The 18,040-nt window shown below is 42.7% G+C and overlaps 1 protein-coding gene across 2 annotated transcripts in view; it reads left to right on the top strand.

The window, feature by feature from the left end:
* Window positions 1-18,040, top strand: part of cds1 (CDP-diacylglycerol synthase (phosphatidate cytidylyltransferase) 1) — a 63,091-nt gene that overhangs the window by 37,728 nt on the left and 7,323 nt on the right. Inside the window, exons 3-13 of one of the 2 annotated variants that reach the window (XM_078170464.1) lie at window positions 229-325; window positions 521-618; window positions 1,934-1,984; window positions 5,223-5,362; window positions 8,720-8,778; window positions 9,588-9,670; window positions 10,026-10,113; window positions 14,039-14,107; window positions 14,619-14,771; window positions 15,127-15,246; window positions 17,353-17,456. In XM_078170464.1, coding sequence (XP_078026590.1) covers window positions 229-325; window positions 521-618; window positions 1,934-1,984; window positions 5,223-5,362; window positions 8,720-8,778; window positions 9,588-9,670; window positions 10,026-10,113; window positions 14,039-14,107; window positions 14,619-14,771; window positions 15,127-15,246; window positions 17,353-17,456 — 1,062 coding nt within the window. The remainder of the gene's footprint in view (window positions 1-228; window positions 326-520; window positions 619-1,933; window positions 1,985-5,222; window positions 5,363-8,719; window positions 8,779-9,587; window positions 9,671-10,025; window positions 10,114-14,038; window positions 14,108-14,618; window positions 14,772-15,126; window positions 15,247-17,352; window positions 17,457-18,040) is intronic. The other variant, XM_033619981.2, reaches the window with a different exon arrangement.

Raw genomic sequence — 18,040 nt, 5'->3', positions numbered from 1 at the left:
TGAAAAGGATTTGCAAATCATTCTGTTTTAATGCACATTATATACAGTGTCCCAACATTTTTGATATCAGGGTTGTTATTGGAAATATAGACATGGAACCAGACAGTGAATAATAAATCTGTGTCGTACATTTCACTCTCTATCTCACTTTGAATGACAGCTCAAATGAACCATAAATAAATTAATGAAATATTCATGTAATGTTGAGGATGCTTCTTCTCTCCACAGATGGAAGAACTACTGGATACGAGGAGTTCTGTCTTTAGCCATGATTTCGGGCTTCTTCCTCATCATCTATATGGGACCTGTCACTCTTATATTAGTGGTAAGTGACAATGACTGATACTGGAGATATTGAGCCATCTATCATGCTGTCAGTTGTTTTTTGTAATGACTTTCATTATTTATTATGTCTGATTGCTGAAAAAGAGATTTTATCAAAAAGTACTGACTCTCAGTTTGTTCCTCAGGCCTGAGCTCGTTAATCATATTTCTCCTCCGTTCCCATCATGTGACGTAGGTCATGACTGTCCAAATCAAGTGTTTCCAGGAAATCATCACCATCGGCTACAGAGTTTACAAATCCTATGAGCTGCCTTGGTTCAGGACACTAAGCTGGTAAGGAGAATGGATTTCACAGTGAACAGCAGATATACTGAAGATGTATTGTGAACAGAGCCTTAATAGAGTAATACTGCAGTGTTCTTACTCTGATTTAGCTCATGTCTTGCAGTGGCAGTGTGTTTTTGAATGGTGTTTTTCTTCTGATTGACGATGGTGCCGTTTTGTGACCACTGTTTTACTCATACAGTTGACCTTTTGCTAAGCCCCGCCCCTTTGTGATGGTCTGACAAGCTGTTGGAGTAAGCATGGAGCCCACACTGTAACTAACTGCACTCCCTGAAGAAATGTTATTATATTTTTGGAAACAGTGATTCCAGAGAGAAGCAGACAGAGCGGTCTACAGTCTGTGTTTGAAGGATATATCCAGGATGTCAAACTGAGTCAGCAGCAACAACAGGTTAAAAAGACAAAGATAGTTAGAAGCTAAAGCCAAACTATAGGCTACAGATCACAGTGTAAAAGTGAACCACCACATCACTGCTGATCACCACACAAGACAATGAACATAAAGGGAAACTTTGCTGATATTGAACCAGCTGTGTGGCATCACAGTGTTTGCAGATGAACCGGAACCTCCGCCGCCGGATGAGCAGGGATCTCATTCATCTGCACACACTGTGATGACACACAGCTGGTTGAATACGAGCAAAGTTTCCCTGCTTCCCTTCACTGGTTCCTGTACAGCAGGGTCGGTCTTTGTTTCACTGTTATAATCATTAAAAAGCAAAAGCAGCATGTGTATACATTCAGTAGGCTATATCTTCAGTAGCTAGCTAGCTAATCCTACACTTTTCAGGGTTTGATTTTGGTTTTGGAACAGGGAAGAAACGTATATCTTTTTCCAACCTCTCCAGGTAACGAGTATCATTAATACACGACGTGCCCCAGGCACAACATTTAGCTCCAAAGCCACAAAACCAGCCTGAAAATGAAGGAAATCTGAAATGACTGCATTAGAGTCAATGGAGCACAGCTGTGTTGTTGTCGGACCCTGGTCTGTGCTGTCTTGATGCTACTTCATGATTGGCCAGTCTGCATCTTGGAGCGGGACTTAGCGAAGGGTCAATTCAACAGAACAGTACATGTGTACACACTTGTACAAATCTCTCTGATCATAGATATTTCAGACAGGAAATGCCTACATGCAGTCGCATGCAAAAGTTTGGGCACCCCTGGTCAAAATTTGGTTTGCTTTGAATACCTCAGCAAGTTAAAGATGAACTGATCTCCAAAAGGCAAAAAATTAAAAAACATTTCTTCAGTATTTTAAGCAAGATTTTTTTTTTTTTCCAATCTTCTACAATTTCAGGATAACAAATCAGGAAATGGGTCCGAAGCAAAAGTTTGGGCACCCTGCATGGTCAGTACTTAGTAGTGCCCACTTTGGCAAGTATCACAGCTTCTAAACGCTTTTTGTAACCAGCTAAGAGGCTTTCAGTTCTTGTTTGGGGGATTTTTTAACCCATTCTTCCTGCAAAAGGCTTCTAACTCTGTGAGATTCTTGGGCTGTCTTGATGCACTGCTCTTTGAGCTCTATCCACAGATGTTTAATGATGTTTAGGTCGGGGGACTGAGAGGGTGATGGCAAAACCTACAGCTTGCTCCTCTTGAGGTCGTCTATTGTGGATTTTGCGGTGTGTTTGGTATCATTGTACCTGGAGTAGAAGCCATACTCTCTTCATCTTCAGCTTTTTTACAGATGCTGTGATGTTTGCTTACAGAATTTGGTGGACTTTAACTGAATCCATTCTTCTCTCTATCTGTGAAATGTTCATTGTGCGACTGGCTGCAACTCAAGCCCAAAGCATGATCGATCCACCTTTCTAACAATCCTATGAGCAGCTCTCTCTGAAAGTTTTCAGAGTCTCCCAGACCTCAACTTGACCTCTACAGTTCCTGTTAACTGCCATTTCTTAATGACACTACGAACTGAGAAACATCTCCCTCCTCACCTTGTGGTGAAACTGAGCCGAAAGCTTCGGTTTACTGGTCCATCTATGTTCCAACCCTCACCTTATGGTCATGAGCTCTGGGTAATGGCCAAAAGAATGAGATCACAGATGCAAGCGACTGAAATCAGTTCCCTCTGTGGGGTGGCTGTGCTCAGCTTTAGAGATAAGGTGAGGGGCTCGGACATCCAGAGGGAGCTCGGAGTAGAGCCGCTGCTCCTTCGCTTGGAAAGGGGTCAGTTGACGTGGTTCGGGCATCTGATCAGGATCCTCCAGGGCGCCTCCCGTTAGAGGTGTTTTGGGCACGTCCCACTGGTAGGAGGCCCTGGGGGAGACCCAGAACACACTGGAGGGATTACATATCTCATCTGGCTTGGGAACACCTTGGGGTCCTCCAGGAGGAGCTGGAAAGTGTTGCTGGGGAGAGGGATGTGCTTTACTTGGCCCCAGATAAGCGGATGAAAATGGATGGACGAACTAAGGAAACAGCTCCCCTTATAGTCTTCTCCTGCTCTGTGGGTATCAGTTATTTTAGTTTTCAGAGTGCTAGGCAGCTGTTTAGAGGAGCCCGTGGCTGCTGATTGTTGGGACAAGGTTTCAGGAGTCGGAGTATTTATAAAGCTTTGAAATTTGCATCACCTGGCCTTTCCTAAGATGAATGTGAACAAGCCAGAGCCCTCACAAGCTAATCAAGGTCTGAGACCTTGTTAAAAGTTGTCTGAGAGGTCAAATGTCTTGGGGTGCCCGAACTTTTACACGGGGCTCCATTCCTTTTTCACTCTAAAATCGTACAAAACAAAAAAAATACAGTAATCTTGCTTATAAAATTTTAAAAGTGTGTTTCATCTTTAACTTCATGCCTTGTGGAGATCAGTTCATCCTCGACTGAAAATTTTTTTATGCCACTGTATGCTGTGAAATATCACAGGAAGAGCGAATGTTTCAGGGAATTTTATAGATAGATCTGAGATATATCAAAACTTTGTTTGACAAAAGGTTCATATATGGTCCAACGCACTGTAAAGTAGATTGGTAAATCATTTGGAAGTTTTCTCAGATGAGAAAAACATCAACAAACCAGGAAGTCCTTAGATATATGTACGCAAGACACCAACTTTAATGTAGTACTTGCTCTCAAAGCCGTATCCTTTTTCAAATGGCAACCAAACTGTGTCTGTATCAACAATTAATTGTGATCTTGTCCACTTACTCTCTGATTGAGTTAGGACATTATTTGACATTTGAGACATTTAAATTTTTCAAAGTAAGGTGTCTGAAATGTATATATTGGGTACCAGTACCAAAACTTGGGTACCGCAACAGCTAGGGATGTCACGAGAAGCGATACCTTGGTACCAAGTAGATGCCAAAATTCTGAAAACGTGATAGTACAGTATTACAGATGATAATTCTTCCGGACGTGGTGAGGTAGCATATATGCCTACAAGTGCTTTAGCCTGCTTTTAAATGCCAAAGTAAGAAAAAGAACGGCTTCCAGATCAGGAAAATCAACAACACATGGAAGGCGGAGACAAATGCAGCCACCGCAACAGCTCCACCACGACTTGTCGAAGGGAAAAACTTTTTCCCCTAAAGTTAGTTTATCTTGTTAATTCTCTGCAGTGGAAGCTCAGCGTATTTACACTGAGATACAAACAGAAGCAGTGTGACAAGGTGTCTATTCTGCCCTGAGCGCTGCACGTTTGATGTTTTTTTTCTGGTCCCTGAAAATGTTCAACTTTGAGTAAAAGGATGTGCGACCAATAGTCGTCATTTAGAGCCATTAGTCGTCTGCATGTTTACAACACTAAATTAATTATTAAATGTTTTAGTACATGAGATTTATTGTTTTGTTTTTATTTTTCACCCTGGCATCAAATTGGGTATCGACAGTTGTGAACTCCACTGGTACTGGTATCAACTACTAAATGTCTGGTATCTAACATGCTTCATATTGGCACTAGTATCACAAAAATGTAAATGATACCCAGCCCTTCTTTCACATCTGGGCCACAGTGTTCTATAACAGGACCCCAGGTCACCTGAATGCTTGGTCCATATTCATTCTGAGCTGTCGTCATGGTGTAACAGTACGTAAGGATATTTAAAAAGCCAAAAACAGGCAGATTTTGTCTTATTTAAAACACTGACCTAGTCCAGCTTTGTCTGCAGGTAGTTGCTCTGAATATTCAGCACCCACTCACCACTGTGTCTGAGGTTGTGTTTTTGTGAACAGGTCACGTTTGCATACATACACACTCACACACCCTCAGTTTCTGACAGCCGCGCTCGGTGCAGCCAGGAGCAAAGATCACTGCCATGCTGGAAGCAAATGAAGCCTAATTGGAGCACACACACACACACACACACACACACACACACACACACAGCAGGTCAATGTGCAGAGGGTAAAAAACACTGGCTGACATTTACACCCAGTGACCCACGCATCATCCAACACGAGGAGAATTTTTTCATTCATTAGCACACATCTCAGATCCAAGTGCACAAAACAAACTCTTGCATACAGTACACACACACAGCAGTGGCCGGACAACATCGCTCTTTACCAAGAAGCACTCAACATGCCGTGGTAACAAAAAGAAATTGTGAATTAAAACTAATCCCCCCTCTGTTCTATTGCCTCAGGTACTTCCTGATTTGCGTCAACTACTTCTTCTATGGTGAAACCGTTGCGGATTACTTCGGGGCTCTGGTGCAGCGGGAGGAACCTCTGCAGTTCCTGGCTCGCTATCACCGCTTCATCTCCTTCGCTTTGTACCTCGCAGGTGGGTCTCGCCTTCAAGACAATATGACTGCTGTGTAATGAAAAACACACACGCTCTTTGGCCCCTTGGCCTCCACTCACGTTTTCTTCAGAGGTGGATCAGATTTCACCAGACGCAGTGTGTGTTCAGTAGAGCCCAGTTACAAATCACGTTACTGGGGAGATAATAGAACAAAAAGAGAAACAAAGACCTCGGGGAAGCTTACAGTATAAACTCAGGAGTTAACAAAGTGATTTAGAATAACATGATTTAATCTCTTCTTCTTTTTCGGAGCTTTCATTTACTGAGAGGACGGTTTATTGCTCCGAGAAACTGCAGCCGGATGTGCCATAAAACCACAAACATGAGCTGTTGCTTTATCAAGATAGTCAGAATATCCTAATGAGTCACACACGTGTGGGAAAAGTGGTGGTTAATGAGAAAGTTTCTCTCCTGATAACGCTGAAACAATTTTCTTTAATGGATCACACCAGTGTTTTTTCTATTTATTAATTATATACTTCTGAGTTCAACACCTGCCACAGGGTTTAAACTTTTATGATGGTTTTCCTTCCCTCTAGGCAGCCACTGATTTTCATTAATGTTAGTTCAGAATGAAAATCACCTTTTTAGAGATTTAAATAAATCCATTCCAGTCACACATGTTCCTGAGGAACGGAGCCCTGGGGCTGCTCCATCATACAGTACTGTAGTAGTATCCTTTAATGGGAAGTATTTAGTGTTTAGCACTCAAAAGAATCAGCTTCATCAGGACTATGTGGATGTTTGGATCAGGTTTGACCAAATGAACTCAAGTCCGTTTGTGTGGTTAATACAGTTTGTTTGGGCTGGTGTGAAAGCTATCGATTGAACCGAACCGAGACTGCTCAAAAACGCAGCTGTCAGTTCCCTTCCAGATGGCTCTCGTTTGTGGTGTTTAAGGCTGTTTTCAGACCTAGAGTCGTCTCCTTTGGTCTGAATCAGGGACTTATTTTGTCACAAAGTTGTATATCTGTCTAGAGTTGGTTCGTGTTCTCACGGCAGCATTTACAAGCGGACCAGATCAAATGTCTTGTGTGAGAAAGCTGCTCTTGATTGGTCAGAATTTCCATGTGGGAAAAATCCAGGAAGTAAAGCAAATGTTGAAGAAGAGTACACTTGCAAGATAAATGTGACACTTTCTAATGTCACAATGGAGGGACAACTACGCAGGTTGATTTTAGCGCTGCTCATCGTGGACTATATTGCTGTCATTGTTCATTTTAGTCAAACCATACAGTTTGAAAACGAGGCGCGGCTCCAACTAGAAAACAATGTTTTGATGCATTGGATGTGCTGAATGTGCATATTAAGGCAGTACAGGAGGAGGTGCACATTAATAATCCTCCAGGACTGTAACATGCTCATGTTTAACTCAAACAATGTGTCATGTGACTTCAGTTGGTTCACATCCAGGTCGGAACACCTTCTCACCACAAACGATCCGCACCAGAGTTCGTTCGTAACTGGACTGAGACCACCTCTTCAAGAAGGTCTCGGTCCGGTTGTTTTGGTGCACACGAGTGTGATTGCTGTGTTCACACCTGCCCAAAGGAACCGCACTGAGGGGGCAAACAAACTTGGGCAACAAACAGGGCAGGTGTGAAAGCACCTTAAGAAAACAAATCAACTGCAGGATTTTACGATAGCAGATGTGTGATTTTAGCATCATTTCAACAGCTAGACCAATAATAAATCCATCTGCTGATCGTGAAATCTGTCCGCAATCTCATTACTGACCTTGATAAAGGCTAGGTATATCCCATCATCTGTTTATGCTTATACATCCATGAAACCATGGTAACACATATGCACATCAGTGAGGGTATTTTCCCTTATAAAAAGCTGTTAAACCTGCCATCATTGTATCCAACTCCATGTATTTTCTGTTCACTTAGTCCATTAAAAAGTGTGTGACAGTAACTACGAACTCGCGCGAGTTTTCCACAGAACCGGAAACAAAACAAGTCTTGCATTCTTCTTCTTCTACGTTTTCTGGCGGTTGGCAACCAGCTTGTAAATGCATTACCGCCTTCCCGACCCGGAGTGTGGATATCACCATGGAGAGAGGTGCGCTACGTCAGACTTAATTCGAACATAACTGTTTCCATCCCGTTTTGCAAATCAGCATTTTTTCGAATCAACTAAAACCCGGCTAAAGTGAGCGTATTTTAGTTTGTGCGAATCAGGGGATTTTAATTCGAATTTTGGCGTTTCCATCATAATTTTCCGATGTGATACTTCTAGATGTGCATCTAAACAGGCTGATGGAAACATGGCTAGTGATCCCACAGTATAAAGCCCCGAATCTTTACTGTACCAGACGCCTTCTCTTCATCCTGCCTCTGTCAGTCATTATTCATAACATGCGATGGATTTGCAGTGTAATAAGATCCTCCTAATAAAGCCTTTGTGAAACCAAAGAGCAATAGATATAAACACTTTAGAAACATTAAAGTGCTGCTGCATAAACTTGTGTAAGTCACTGGAATTTGATTTCCCCACGTGGGTCCTGATGATGCAGGATGACACCAAAACTGTCCAGTCACCTGTCAGGACTTCATGTTTACTCCTCTTGGTTTGTTTGCAAAACGTCAGTGTGAACAGGAACTGAACCAAAACTAAAATGCAATAACGTATTCTTTATTCCCTCCGGTGTGGACCAAATGAATCGAACTACAGGTGTGAATGCACCCTGAGAAAAGCCCAGATAAAAACACAGATGTCTCATGTGAAACAACAAAAACTGCACTCCAGGCTGCAAAAAGCTGATTGAGAAAATGTGTTTCAAAGTTAGGTATCTGCTGCAAAATGATCAATACTAAGATAAATAAGCAGCTGTCGGATTTTAAAAGGTGCTGCTGTGACACCAAGTTTCCCTCTTGGATGGGTGAATTCGAGGTTCTCTGTGGTTAGTTTTAGAGTCTGAAGTCGGTGAAAACATTTCTTCCCGAGTGTTTATGACTTTCAGAGGACCCACCCAGTTATCAGCTGCAGTTTAAGCCCCCAAGGACATTCTCAACTCAACAGCATTTTCACTCTGCTGACGGTTACAGCTCCCCCCGAGGCGCTTTCCAGGTTTAGGTAGACAAACCTGAAAAAGGAGCTTTCAGGCGTCGAACTCCTCAACTCAAATTCACATGTCTGAACTGAAAACAGTGTAAAATCTGAATCGTGGAACTATAAAATTGTGAATTGTTCAGTCACAGGCATTTCACACACACACACCTCCCCAGTCAGTATACATGAAATGATGTGTTAAACATGTGTTTTTTGATTTACCATATACTTTTCCAACTTGGAGTAAAAACTGACAGCATGTTGTCTACTCTTTCACAGGTTTCTGCATGTTTGTGCTGAGTTTAGTGAAGAAACATTACCGCCTGCAGTTTTATATGGTGTGTATCAGCCAAGTAACCCTCTCCTCCTCCTCCTCCTCCTCCTCCTCCTCCTCCTCCTCCTTTACTCCTTCGCTAACCCTCCTATCCATCCCCTTCCACCGCTTCTTTACTTCCTGTATTACTCACAGACTAGCTGTCCACATTGCTGTGTCAAATTTGATGCAGGACTTCTGCTGTGACTTGAGCTTTATGTCACATCACATGCTTCTGTTTTGCTTTGTCTGCCATCTGTAGGCACTTTGATGCACCACATTTCATCGACCCAGACTAACTTCAGTAGTAGCTTGATTAATAGTTATTATTTTGTAGTATTTTGCATGTATTGACCTTTTGAATTTTAATATTTTGCAAATGTATGCAAAGCGCTTTAAGTGTCATGAGTGCAGACATTTTAGACGAAAAGGAACAACTACATTATCATAACCCAAAAGTTGAAGAGGGGCTGAGTTTGATTATTATATAGTAATATTTACTTGCTCAAATACTCAGTCCTGTTTGTTTTTATGATGCTGCTATGTTATAGTTATTTTAATCATTCTGTTGCATGCAATTCCACCAAATTTTCATTTGAATATGTCCAGTAAATTTGTGCCACCCATGCCAAACTGTTTGACAAAGCTTCCTCCATCTGCTGCCTGCTCTCCTCACACGACCATATGTTTGCTACGTCAGTGTTGTTCACCTCGACTGTCCGTCCGTCTGTCTGTTTGTAAGACTCCACTATTTCTGACACACTTCTGAGCAGCCGCGGCTACATTCCAGTGCAGTGACGCTGTGGTGTTTGTGTTTTGTGTTTGCCATTCCAGTTTGCTTGGACCCATGTGACCCTGTTGATTGTGGTAACTCAGTCCCACCTTGTCATTCAGAACCTGTTTGAAGGAATGATCTGGTAAGCAGGACGCAGACAGACCAGAGGGACATGCCTCGTTGTCTATGACGTATCGCTGCACATGTGTCGTCGCAAGTGTGTTCTCACTGTTGTTGTGCTCTTCATACAGTTTAGTGATGCAGCGGAACGTAACCCAGGGCAACCATTAATATAATTATCCATGTCATATATTCTGTTTTAATTAACTGCTCCAAGATAAAAAATGTTGATGTGAAAAGATGTTAAAAGTGGCAGTTGTCAGTTTATAGTAGAGCAGACATATTTTCCAGCCACAGCCAGAACTGATCAGACTTTGGTTGTGGATGGTTTGAGTTCCCCCACCACCTCTTCACGTTGTGGAAATTCCTTTTTTCAGGTTCATTGTCCCGATCTCCATTGTGATCTGCAATGACATCATGGCCTATCTCTTTGGATTCTTCTTCGGGAGGACTCCGCTCATCAAGGTAAGTCAACGATTGTCATCTTTGCATCAGATGTAAAAGCTTTAATACTTTCTTTAAAGGTATATTTTGAAGGAATTATTGGTTTTTACGCATGCTTGTGAGCGAAAGTGAAAGCAAAAGCCAACCGCTGGGTGTTTTTGGCACAGTGTCAGCAAGTTTTTTTTCTTGGGTGCACCTGTGCTCTTATTTTCCTGAACACAGCAAAATAAGATACAGAGGGCAAAGTCTCTGCAGATAAATACACCGCTATAGCCTGAGTGTCAGACTGAAGCTCCTAGAACCTTCAGTCTGACATCACCTCCATTGAAGGCGATTTACAAGGGGAAGGGAATTTGATTTTTCCCTAACCAATCAGTAGAGATCAACGACTCACCCAGAATCTGACGTCATTAGTATCTATGCCTCAGGGGTGCCGAAAACAAGCGAGCATTGCCCGTTTAAAATGTCTCCGTCGTCGTGCACGCCCGGCTGCATCGCCGTTAAATCCAGTTTAGCAGCTTCCTTAATTTGGTCCTCCATTAACGGGAGTAGTGGCGAAATACCTCGATAGCATCGTTAATGTGGTCTGTAGGATCTGTAGCGGTCGCCATTGTTGCTATCCTCACCAGTTACCCACCGGCGTACAGCTTGACATCAGCGTGGCGCTGATTGGCTAATCGCTAGACCCGCCCCCACCCCCGGCGTTCATTGGTCCTTCCATCGTTTGGACGAGGTAAATCGCAAATTCATTGCAGTATGCCAGACCAGAGATGCAAGCCTACTCAGTTGAGTGGGCGGGGTCTATGGTCTGGAACCAGGCTAACACCGCTACACAGTTTTTGTGGGTCATAGGTGATGACTGAGAGGGATTACTCCTGTTTGAGTCTATACATTGTTTTCTGTAAATATGTTTTATTGATTTTCAAAGTCCATATCCCACAAAAAAAGATATAAATCATGTATTTTTTTACTTCAATTCAACCGTTCCTCCATTGACTATAAATAATAATCTTTATTTACAGAGTGCTTTTCAAAACAGAGTTACAAAGTGTTTTACAAGTCAATAATTAAAACAGACAAGACATGAAACCAACAACTTTTAAAAGAACTGATAAAAACACTTTAGTATATAAAAACTGAGGAAATAAAAGACAGTATAAATGAACTTAAAACTCACATAAAATCAGGAAAGTTCATTTTAAGAGGAGACTTAAAAGCAGACTGTTCCAGAGCCTCGGGGCCCTGACAGCAAACGCTCTGTCCCCTCAAGTTTTCAGCCGGGTCTCTGGAACAGACAAAGACCTCTGCTCAAGGACCTCAAAGAACGTCCTGGTATGTACAACCCTAAGAGGTTGGAGGTTGATGGACTAAGAGTCTCATCCTACTCTCCAATGTGCTATGTGTGAGCTCAGTCCTGCGTGTTCTTTAATGAAGCAATAGGAGAAGATATTCGGTCTCAGTTAATGTAGTTTATTAAGCAGTAAAGGAATAAAATTACAGAGCTCTGGGTCTCAACTTCACGTCCCTGACGAACAACAAAGGTGTCAGTTCACGAAGTCTGACCTCCTGTCCTTTCCCTGACCCAGTATATTTGAGCGTAACAGAGTGTCATTGTGCACGCAAGGCGTTGTCCTCTTCTCATTGGCAGTTCCACTTCCTCCTTCACCACACCACGCCCCTGCCTCGTGTTAATCTGACTCCTTCCCGCTGGCGGTGGGGGCGTGGTTCCTGTTTTGAAAGACAAGAGAACAACACAACTCCCTACACGTGCTGTACCTTACTATCTGTATATCACTTTCTATTCTTTTTACCATATATGAAACTAATTATCTAAGCATTGCGGTATGTGCTCCTCAGACTTCATGTCTCTTCCTCTCCTGTACTTCTCCACTTCTGCAAAGCAAACACATTCAGATCAGCTGAAATCATCTCAGTATTCTCATTGTTCACACATCTAAAACTTATATAGTGAAACACAACTTATAGTAAAACACATAACATCATTCTATTCCCAACAAGGTATAGCTGGAATAGAGACCATGAAGAGCCTTAAAAGTAATCAGTAAAATCTTCAGATCTATTCTAAAACATACTGGGAACTCGTGCTAAGAAGCTGAAACTGGAGTGATGTGATCACGTCTCTGGCAGCTGAATTCTGTTCAGTCTGCAGTTGATTAATAGATTTTTGACTCGGGCAAGAGAAGAGGCTGCTGCAGTGATCCAGGTGTGAAGAGATGAAGGCGTGTGAAATTGTCTGTGTCTTTAAAAGTTAACATGAATTGTACTTTTGAAGTATTTCGAAGATGATGAAAACATGATTGCTCGAGCTTTGTGACGAGCTGCTCAAAACTGAAATTACGGTCAGACCAGACTCCTGGAATTCTCGCACCAGGTTAAGAAATGTATATGTTGACAAATTGAATTCATAATCCCTGATTTGCAGTTAAAGCACTTCTTAAAGGTAGCCTCTTCGTGTGTTGCTCATGGCGTACGGTTTAACGTTTTTGGGTGGAACTTGCACTTGTGAACTTTTATTCTGCATCAATCTACAAACAGTGTATTCTTTGTGTGGCTGTGCACACCAGAGCACGATCCCTGTGCCATGACGTACAGCATGAATACATAAACTGTTACATCCCTGTGCATTACATATTACTATTTTTTGTGGTTTTCAATGACAGTCTGTACACTCAGCTGAGGAATGGAACATGTTCAGTTGTATTGTAGCTTTGATTTTTCCCCATGACGTAGTCCTGTTAGCTTGACTCAACCATGACCTCCAGACTGCACTGGTGTAGTTTGCAGCTGAGTTTAAAGCAGTTGGGATAGAAGGCAGCACCTTTACGTTAGAGGCTGTCCTCCTCTGCTGCCATATATGACAGAGTTAAAGTATCTCGGTATCTTCATCTCAGGAAAGGGGGGAAAAAGGGTGGATCGGTGTTGCATTAGACTTAATCTGCGGGCGGCTGTTGCTCAGAGTTAGAGCAGGTTGTCCACCAATTGGAAGATTGGCGCTTCAATCCCCAGCTCCTCCAGTCCACGTGCTGAAGTATCCTTGGGCCAAGGTACTGAACCCCTAAGATTCTGTGTGAGTGTCTAAAATGGAGTTGCAGGTGTCCTCAACATGCAGTGTAAAAGCGCTTTAAGTGGTCAGAAGACTACAAAGGTGAAGTGCAGTCCATTTACCAGCTGATCATGTCCCAGACCTTACCCTAGAAGCAGTTTAAATTGATATGCGTCACAGGATATGTGGGCTCAGTTTCACAGATAGTCAGGTGCTCGGACATCAAGTTGAATATCTGCAAAAAACTGATGCTCATTTGTGTTAAAAGGAGCCAGTTAAGGTGCTTCAGCATCTGACCAGGGTGTCCAAGTGAGACTAGATCTCAGGGCAGACCCAGAACACACAGTATGGGTTATACAGCATATCCTATCTGTCCTTTTGGATCTTCCGTCACCCCCACAGGAGCTGATGGGTGTGGCTGGAGTGAATTTCTGGGCAACTGCCTCATGACTCTGAGCCAAATAAGTGTCAGTAAAACAAATGGATGGACTGGGCTCCATATATTCTCCTACGCAAGATCATTTGTATCATCTCTGCTGCTCAACATCTCATCAGCCCTGAACAGACTGGCAGCGTTTCAGTCGGACAAACTTGCTAATAAAGGACTCCTTTCTCAGATTAACTCAACACTACTGGCTCAAACTCCACTCTTTAAATCTAGCAGATGTTATTCTTTCCAACTCTGTAAGATTAAATACGAGGTAACTGCATGGAAGAGATTTTGACGACGGCGACTGCTGCACGTCTTTCAACACAGGAGCTATTCAGTAACTGAGAGTCGAGGACAGCTGGGAGGAAAGAGGTTTATTCTAAATCACATGTAGATTGTGGTGAGGCTGATGTCATGTCGATGTGAAAGACGGCCTCTGTTTCTGTCTGCAGCTCTCGCCCAAGAAGACTTGGGAGGGCTTCATCGGAGGGTTCTTCTCCACTGTGGTCTTTGGCTTCATCGTGAGTACAATTTATTTGCTTTTACGACTCACTCACATGGTCCGATTTTCCTTCTACTCGCAGACATGCAGCTCGCAGTTACAGATACACCAGAATGAGATGTTATCTGCAAAAATTCTTGTGTAGATGGGAAACAGACCTCGTCATAATTCATGAGTTGTTGGGTTGTAACTGTCGGCAGTTTCCTGTCGTGCTAACAACTGCCAGAGAGCGGTTTCATAATATTCAGTCGCACGGTCTGTAGTCTCATCTCAGCCAAGAATGTGAAATATCCTTTTTATGATTTTTACGATTTAATTATGTGCCATTTTTGCGGCATCTCGACGTTCCTGACAGCTTTCACCATCAGTCATTGATGTTTATTAGCATGTAGCTGGTGGAAATATCCACATATGTGCACACATGTGAAGGTTTCTCCTTACTTAAAATTTTTTAGGTGATTTAATGTCATAATAATATAATAATACAGAGTTAAAGCTGATCTTTTCTTTGTGTCTCGTTCGACCCTCAGCTGGCCTACCTCCTGTCTCGGTTCCAGTATTTCGTGTGTCCCGTGGGCTTCAACAGTGAGACCAATGGGTTTACAGTTGAATGTGAGCCCTCTGATATCTTTGTGATGCAGGAGTACACTCTGCCAGCTGTGCTACAAAACACACTGGGATGGGTAAGACTGTCCTTTTCTTTCCTTTGATTTAAAATCTTTTACATCAGCTAAGACCATATATATACCAAATATAATGAATGGTCTAAATATGGTAGTTCATTGGTGCAAACATTTTGTATATGTCATGTCATTCTAAGTCTATCAAAGGAAACTAAAATGTACTAACTCACTCCTAATGTCCAGTTTTATATTCTCTTTTATGAACATTTCTTGTGCAGATAGCTTGTGCAGGTAGATTCAGTTTCATATTCATATTTAGATTCTTTCCCCTGTGTCAATATCTGACTGGGGAATGGCACTTGTTGCTGTCAATTAAATCACGTTTGTTAATGTTTCTTCCTCGTCTCTCTTTTAGAAAACGGTGAACTTGTACCCCTTCCAGATCCACAGCATCTTCCTCTCGTCCTTCGCCTCTCTCATCGGACCTTTCGGCGGCTTCTTTACCAGCGGCTTCAAGCGAGCCTTCAAAATCAAAGTAAAGAACATCTCAGTTTTGTCTCTTCTCCTCTCCTGTCCAGCTTGAATTTCTGGCACAGAACTTTTATTCTGAAGTGCTGTTTCCTGCTGTAGAGTGAGTGACTAATGGACAGCTACTGAACAGAGACAGAGAACTAACTCAATGACATGGTCAAACACAAGTATGACGCTAAATGTAGTAAACTATTTGGACCTTTAACTAATAACAAGGGAGAAATCTGGACCCTGCAGCTGGACCACTGGTTTAGAGGAACAGTATATGACATTCAGAGCATATCTATAGCCCCTTTTTACACTGCATGTTCAAGGCGGGTGGACTGTGCCGTTATTCCACCTTGCCGTTCTTTATAAACGTATGATTGTGGAATGGAGGGACAGAGTGGTCTCGCCTTAAAGCCGGCAGCGAAAGTAGTAACAGCCTTGAAATGATGTTTGTAAGAAGTGTGAGCCAGCAGGACGGGATGGGTGTGACGTTTTGATGACGAATTATGTGTGCGACCCGTCACCAAGAGATTTAAAAGCAGCTAGTGGCAGTTAGCTGCTAACTCGTAGAGGAGGAGCAGCAGCTGAAAATGTCCACAAGTTGGGAAAACAGTGAGGTCAGGGAGCTTCTTAGCCTCTGAGCAGAGGAGGAGATCTGCTGCAATATAACAGGGATGCTAAAAGATTGTTATTGCCAGGTTAATGCTGTTGTAATTGTTTATAAAGTGCTGCTGACGCACGTTATATGTCACACTAGAGGCTGATGCAGTTGTGTTATATGTCACACCCATCACGCCTCTTTAGTTTGCTGTCAAAATCACACACTGGAGCTGCCTTATATTTGCTTCTGTATAAATAACCAAAGATGGCATAATGAAGGGACTTTTCGCAGCTTTTTAACGCAACCTCTGTGTGAAAATGTCTAATGATTCAGTCTGAGCCAGGATTGCCTGCACACGGCTCTCAATACGGTGGTGGCTGAACTGGCTGCTAGCAGCTAACTGTGCTAACAGCGTGAACAGTGTTAATAATAGCAACAGTGCTTCACGAGCCAATGGGGTTAACCTGAGAGGGAACCAGACGGTGGGTGCTGTGCTTTTGCAACAACACAATCACTGTTATCAGTAACTGTCGTATGAACGCAGTGGAGAGTGGTGGATACACACACAGGGACCCATATACACTGACATGCACGTGTGTGCGGACGGGCTACCACAACAAAGAATTATAACACACACAGAAGTAGCAAGACATTTTCTGCTCAGGATGCCATTAATCCACTCTGTCATTACTGAGCAAAATAGTTGTTTGCTGCTACATTAATGCTCTGGATGACGTATACAACCTTTAAGTCTTTATTTACCATGTCTGTATGTTTCATTATATTGCTTTAGCGTCCTCCATTATAACCACATTAAAACCAATTGTGCGTCAAAAGAAGAAGTTGAATATACAGATAATGGAAAATACAGACAATACACTACTGTAGGTGCAGTTTTCAAATCTGTTAAATCTGTTTTTGAGGTGATGATTAAGTCTAATTTTCTTTTTTTATCTTCACAAGTTGGTATATAATATCTGTGCAGTCTGCCATTACTTAATTATTCTCAGACTCAGGAAACACTCTCCTCTGACTGAAGCTCCACCTCAAGCTACAAGCTCACAGACCAGGAGATAAGATAAGTTTAAGTGAGACATTTGAATATCGCAGAAACAGGTTGGACCACTTCAACTGAAGAGCAGAGATTTTACTTAAAGTGACAGGTAGCTCAGCAGTGTGTTGCTTAATCCCTCACACAGTAGCACGCAGTCATTGCTGCAGGCTGTGGAGGGAAACTGCAGCCTCCTGCTAGCAGCCACTGAGCAGCACCACTGCTGTCACCGGGGTTTCGGCGCCTTGTTTTAAGGGCTCCCAGCTGAGCAAAGTCATCTCTCAAACAGCTGAGTCAGTGCTTCTGAATATTGCTGACTGTCTCTTTAGCACATCTCCACCTAGTGACACTAAAAATTGGGAAGACAGTAATGAGATTTAAATCATCCTCTGATAACCACATGTGTTAATCCCAGGCTCAGCAGGTTTGAGTTCAGATGTAGTGACACCCTGGTCTCTCCTCTCTTGCAGGACTTTGCCAACACTATCCCCGGCCACGGCGGCATCATGGATCGATTCGACTGTCAGTACCTGATGGCCACCTTCACACATGTCTACATAGCCAGCTTCATCAGGTAAGAGGAGGGGTGGAGGCTCAGCAGGAGAGCTGTCTGCTATTGAAACCTAAAAAATGTGTAAAAATGTTCCTTACAGTCATTTATATAAGTTTTATATGTTTGTGTATCAGTTGTCGTAGAGCTCCGGATGGCTGGGAAAAGACTGTCACTGTGTAACTGCTTTATTCAGTGTCGTTACCGGTTTAAATCACCAGGCACATTTGTTACGGAGAGAAAGAGACTTCTGCAGATACTTTGGCTGCCAGTAAAATCCTCCTAAAAGTCTGGATCTTGAATTAGCACAGAATGCGGAACAGCGTCGCAGAAACTGATTTGTCATGTGAAACAACTTTATTCAGTGTTTTTACCGGTTTTAATCACCAAGCCTGTTTATTTTGGAGAGGAAGAGACCTCTGTGGATAATTTGGCTGCCAGAAAAACCTTGTGAAGAATTAATCCTAAAGCCCCGTTTCCACCAAACACTTTCGGTATGGTACCTTTGGAACCAAGCGTAACCCTTCAGACATGGTACCTAGACCCTAGCGTTTCCACCACAAACAGTCCTCTTAAATGTGGGCGGGGTTGTTGTCACTCACTGCTCC

Source organism: Epinephelus lanceolatus, chromosome 9, assembly GCF_041903045.1.
Source record: "Epinephelus lanceolatus isolate andai-2023 chromosome 9, ASM4190304v1, whole genome shotgun sequence".
Classification (NCBI taxonomy): domain Eukaryota; kingdom Metazoa; phylum Chordata; class Actinopteri; order Perciformes; family Serranidae; genus Epinephelus; species Epinephelus lanceolatus.
This window is presented reverse-complemented; position numbering and strand designations above follow the sequence as displayed.